This window comes from Sminthopsis crassicaudata, chromosome 1, assembly GCF_048593235.1.
Source record: "Sminthopsis crassicaudata isolate SCR6 chromosome 1, ASM4859323v1, whole genome shotgun sequence".
Lineage (NCBI taxonomy): Eukaryota > Metazoa > Chordata > Mammalia > Dasyuromorphia > Dasyuridae > Sminthopsis > Sminthopsis crassicaudata.
The window spans coordinates 130,096,302-130,102,301 of record NC_133617.1 but is presented as its reverse complement, the minus strand read 5'-3'; the positions used below and the strand labels follow the sequence as shown (position 1 = coordinate 130,102,301).

The 6,000-nt window shown below is 33.8% G+C and overlaps 1 protein-coding gene across 1 annotated transcript in view; it reads left to right on the top strand.

Annotated features, from left to right (window-relative positions):
* Positions 1 to 14: 14 nt before the first annotated feature.
* The window catches only part of TRHR (thyrotropin releasing hormone receptor), a 44,055-nt gene continuing 38,069 nt past the window's right edge, over positions 15 to 6,000 (top strand). The window contains exons 1-2 of the mRNA XM_074284821.1: positions 15 to 97; positions 654 to 1,533. Coding sequence (XP_074140922.1) covers positions 745 to 1,533 — 789 coding nt within the window. The 5' untranslated portion in view covers positions 15 to 97; positions 654 to 744. The remainder of the gene's footprint in view (positions 98 to 653; positions 1,534 to 6,000) is intronic.

The window sequence follows — 6,000 nt, the reverse complement described above, 5'->3', positions numbered from 1 at the left end:
GAAATAAAGTACAGACAAGATTTTCTGCAGGACTAGACATTTGGACCTGTTACCTTTTCAGCTACCCAGGAAACTAGACAGTGCTACAGAGGACAAGGTAAGGGAAGAAATCTATCTAGTGTGCAAGGAAAGAAAAGCTTTAGGCAAAATTGTGGATCCTAATGTTTGCTATTTTATTGTATAGGGATCTTATCTCTTTATAGGAAAAAGGGGAAGAAGTGAATTGCTGAAATTGCTGATGTTTTTCTGATTTTTTTTCATCCTTATGCCTTTCCTTCCACTTTATTTTTCTTCTCAACAATTAAGTTGGACTGTTTTAAATTTTAAATTTTCATTTCTTTGTATTTAGCTTTCTGTTTTAGCATCACAGTCAGAATAAAGAGTTCTCCTTTTTAATTTTTTCCTCTCTCATTGTTTTCCCCCAAGGAAAGAAAAGATTTCATTCCTATAAATAATGCCAATCTGCTGTCATATTCTACAACAGAAGGGTAATAGAGATGCTCAATGTCCCTCTGCTAGACACACATAGAAGGAGAAGAGGGAACTCAAATGAGAAGTTAAAGTTACACAGGAGGGACAGTAATTTGCTATGAAGTGGTAAAAGGTGAATGAGTGTCTCATACAATTATTCATTTGTACCAACTTTGTTACAGGGAGTGCAGTGACACAGAATGAATGTGAAGACCCTGCAAGATAAGATGTATTGAGCACCAGAGACTTTGGAGAAACTTTAAGCTGCTAAAGATGGAAAATAAAACAGGAGGTGAACTGAACCAGACACAACTTCAGGCCCGAGCATTGGTATCCTTAGAATACCAAGTGGTCACTATCCTCTTAGTTCTCATCATTTGTGGACTGGGCATCATAGGCAACGTCATGGTGGTCCTTGTGGTAATGAGAACCAAACATATGAGGACCCCAACTAACTGTTACCTGGTGAGCCTAGCAGTAGCTGATCTTATGGTGTTGGTGGCTGCAGGTCTCCCCAACATCACTGACAGTATCTATGGTTCCTGGGTCTATGGCTACATAGGATGTCTCTGTATTACCTATCTCCAGTACTTGGGCATTAATGCTTCTTCTTGCTCCATCACAGCATTTACAATTGAGAGGTACATAGCCATCTGTCACCCCATCAAGGCCCAGTTCCTCTGTACCTTTTCAAGAGCTAAAAAGATCATTATCTTTGTGTGGGCTTTCACCTCCATTTATTGCATGCTTTGGTTTTTCTTGCTTGACCTTAATATGGTCACATACAAAGATGCCACTGTAGTATCTTGTGGCTACAAAGTATCTAGGAATTACTACTCACCTATTTATTTGATGGACTTTGGCATATTCTATGTTGTACCAATGATTCTGGCCACTGTCCTCTATGGACTCATAGCTAGGATACTATTCTTGAATCCCATTCCTTCAGATCCTAAAGAGAGCTCTAAGGCATGGAGAAATGACCCAGCTTTTCAGAAGAAGAATTTGAATACTAAGACAGCTAACAGATGTTTCAATAGCACCATTTCTTCCCGGAAGCAGGTAAGAAATCCAATTAAATGAGTAAGCAAAAAGAGGTAGAATACTGGAGAGAGTTGGGACTTTCTTTTAAAGTGCTCAATTGATGAAAAACATAACATGTCCAGTTTCCCAGGTTTCCTATCTTCATGTTTCCCATGTTCAGCTAATACAGAAATCATCAAATCCAATTTCAAAGCAATTATAAAAGCTGATATGATAGTTTTGAGTATACATGTAAGATCTTATTAGTTGGGTTATTAATGAGATTCAAAGGAATGCTAAAAATTTACTTTTAAATTTTGTATTCCTCTCTGAGAAAAGAAGTATTAAGTTTAAAGCACACATACCAACATCAAGAAGGCACTTTTGCCTGATGATGTTAAAAGTATGGTTTAGTTGCACATCAAGAAATTGACAAGACGATATGAGTAAAAATGGGAGAATTTTTTTTTAATTTTCTTTTATCATTCTATAGAAACTTACAATTCAGAAATAGAATTGTTGTTTTAAATTACTGTGAACAGAGGCAGAGAAAAATCCTCTTCCCCAAAGGATAGGAATTCTCAAGGATATTATTTAAGAGACTAAGCAACAAGTCAAGTCTAATGCAAATAGTGATTGAATTTTACAGACTACTTTTTAGTTTTGTAAAGCTGATTCTTATAAATCACTTTGTATCAGATGTAATAGAAACATATATGTTCACACATGCATGACAAAACTATAGAGTGCCTATGTCTAACCATAATTATCCAATTAGTAAATGTTCATTGAAACAGAGATGGTTACCATATTACATATAATATATATATATATATATATATGTTTACATTTGACTATTTTCCTTGTTTCCATATAATGATTTTTTTTTGTACATGAAAGAGTATGCACAGAACATTCAGTCTTTTTAACACTTTGCTGAAGAGATGATCCTTAGTAACACCAGTTGTCATTGAAAAAAGCAAACAGTGGAATGCTGCTGTTTTCACATGAATGCTGGACGTCATCATTATATTTGGATAAAGAATGCAATTCTTACTATGTGCTGTCAAAAACACAGTGTACTCCGTGTGTGTGTGTGTGTGTGTGTGTGTGTGTGTGTGTGTGTGTGTGTGTGTTTAAAGGTTGAAAGTTAAGGTAGATGCAAGTAAATATAATCAAATATAAGATGTTCTTTTCCTTTCCAATCATTTCAGATTTGTGAAAGAGACCCTGAAAATAGGTAGCTGATAAATGTTTGCTGAATGGGATGGATGGAATAGAATAGAATGGAATTTAAAAGGCAGCATGTACAGAAAAATAGATGCACTTGGAGGTCCTGAGTTCCAGTCAAGACTGACACTAAGTGACCTTATACACTCACTGGTTCTCAGTGTCTTTCTCTTTTAGTATAGATTTCCCACTTTCCTTCCAGCTTTATATCTATGATCCTATAAATATACTGAAATGAAAAACAATATAAACTTTCTCATCAGTGCTTCCAATACAAAGTTTCAGCATTGACCAATGCATTTGGCAGAAATAGTGAAAACCCTAACTTGATTTGGGGGATTGTCGAGACCAAATTGCCAAGTTTATAATTGAAATAACAAAATAGTACAGCAAAGATAGCATGGGGGAGGAAATGACATCAGGAAGGTCTGTGTTTAACTTCCATGTCTGGTACTATGTAACCTGAACAAATTACTGAATATCTTTCTGCCTCAGGCATCTGTCTAGGACCAATTCACTACTATATCAAGTAAGCAGACATGTATTAAGCAACTACTATGCACTAGTTTGCATAGTATTTAGCATTTAGTTTGCATTGGTGAAGGGATTTTCACCAGTCCAGATAAAATCAAACACATCTATCACAGGTAAAAGTCATGATACAGACTAATATCTAAAGCAAAGAATACTAATTAAGAGGTTCGCTAATTATGCTCTTGTTTACAATACTATTATCAGTTCTTAGCACATTAGTCTGAATGCCTTGATGCTTAGCACAGTACCTGGCACATAAAAGGTGCTTAATAAATATTTATTGATTGATTGAAAGTTCCTATCCTTTTTTAAAAATCAATATTAATACCTAAAAATGAATGAAGCATAATGTTTCAAATTTGATGAATATGTTATATTTTTTATACTCAAGCATTTCAAAGCAGATATAAAGGATTCACTCCCTATCTTCTCCCCTCCCATATCAACACCTATATGCAAAATAGAGACTTTTTTAATTAAGTCATTTTCAGTCAAGTCTGAAACGTCATGATCCCATTTGAGGTTTTCTTGGCAAATTTACTATAGAGGTTTGCCATTTCTTTCTCCACAGAAATATTTATAAGATAAAATTTATTCATTCATTTATTTCTTCAACCAAAATTCTTTGAATCCTTAATAGTACCCATGACACTAAATATTCTGACTATTTCAATCTTACTGCCCCAAGGATCTTCATTTAAATCTTTCTCCTCTTTTCCTTTACCAAGCAAGTGCAATTTACATTTTAATAAATGTCTTGTCTGAACCAGCTCTTTGTTTAAAATAAAGCCAATTTCATACAACTTAAAAGAACTACACATAAAGGAATTAAGAGTATTAACATTTCTAGGAAATATGAGAACTAAATAGGAGTTTTTATGAATTTCTATGTAATGGAGGGACTGAAAAGAATGAGATGTTAGAATAGTAGAAAGAATGTTAGACCAAAAATAAGGAAACCAGTTCTATTAATACAGGATTTGGGTATTTAGTCACACTTACCACCTTACTGAGTCTCATTTTCCACACCTGTGAAATAGGGATGATACAGTTTCTCCTTCAAAGGGCTATTGTGAGGAAAGTGTTTTGTACAGTCCATTGTGCTGGTTGTTGCAACATTAATTTACATTGGAGTCTTTGCTCATGCCTCTTAATGGCTATTGACACTATATCCTCAAAAGTTATAATATCAGAACCCATCTCAAGTAGGTACCACTAATCTAGAAAGACTCTGAGATCTGTTGTGTGTCTCATTTGTGGACTATTCTAGATTAGTTCATTTAGCTACATAATCACAGAGTGATATTTGGGGAACCAGCAGTTCTCCAGACCAAATGTCAAGTCTGGAAAGGTTGTAATCTATGTTAATAGAGAGAGTGCTCATGGTGGAATTAAAAGTCCGTGAAATCATGAAACATTATTATTGTATGCATGCAGTGGAGAAAAATAGAGGCAAGATCCTTTTTGTAACAGGAACAAATTCAATCACATTTAAAGGTCATATTTAAATACCTGGCAAAAAAAAAAATATCAAACTACTGCTTCAGCATCATAAGCAAAACAATCAACTAATTTCCCCCTTTTCTCTTTATTTTCTAAAGGATATGTAGACCTCACTTGAAAACAGGATCATTTCCAAATCATTTCCTTGCTGTTTTTTTTTTTTTAATTTTGTAGACCAAGGGTAAAAATAGCCCTGAATTCAGATATTATTCAAATGATTAATATTATGTAAACAATATATATCAATTGTGAAGTGAATTCTATATTGATGCAACTAGATATTTTCACATTGCAAGAACTACAAAAGCAAAATACACCTTGGTAAGAAAAAAAACTGGTTTATAGGGAAATTGTGATGCAGTATAAAGAATTTGAATCTAAATCTTTCTTCTGGTACCCTCTGTGTGACTTTATACAAGTCATACAGTGACCTATGATTTTCTATCTTCTAATAAGAATATTTATTTTTAAAATTAATCTGCTTTCTACTAAATACAAAAAGAAGAAAGATAATTTTCATAGAAAACTTGTTCTTGTGTCTTCTGCCAATACCTATGAAAATGCTCCTTTGCTTTTCTCAGAATGAATGGTGTGATAAGAATGTGATATTATCCAAGTGAAAAAAAGCTTTAAGAAAGCTTGGCAAAATGTTTAGAATAAGTTTTACTGATTACAAGATGTTTTAAATTAGTATCAAGATCCATATATCCATCAATGTTTCAAAGATATTTCCTCAAAGGGACTATTTTAGTAGAAAAATGGAAAAATAAAAAGCAATCTTATTTTTATTCATACCAACAATGCTTCAGAATTTAGGTAAAATTTTAGAGAGAGTAAAATTATTCCTTATTGGTCTCTCTTTCTTCATTCCAAGAAGCTTTCTTACTTCCTTGGCTTATCCACTTTCCCTCTACTTTCACTGTCACAACCACAACTGTGTCCCTTTCATCCTCTCAATTGCATATCAATTAATTACTTTTAAGGCATTAATTTATTATTGTCCAGGTTTAGACCTTTTCCTAGGGATATTTGTATTTTAAAAAGAAATTCTTGAAAATGGAAAAGCAAAAAATATAATAGCCCTAATAGCCCTTCTGAAAATCAGAGGAAAGAAACAAGCAATACTTCCTCAGCAGCTGTGAGAGAGTCACAGCTTGGAAGATGATCAGTTAATACAAGCAAAAAACCATGTACATACTCCATAAGTAGAGTATACCAAGAGTCTTCCTAAAATGTTTA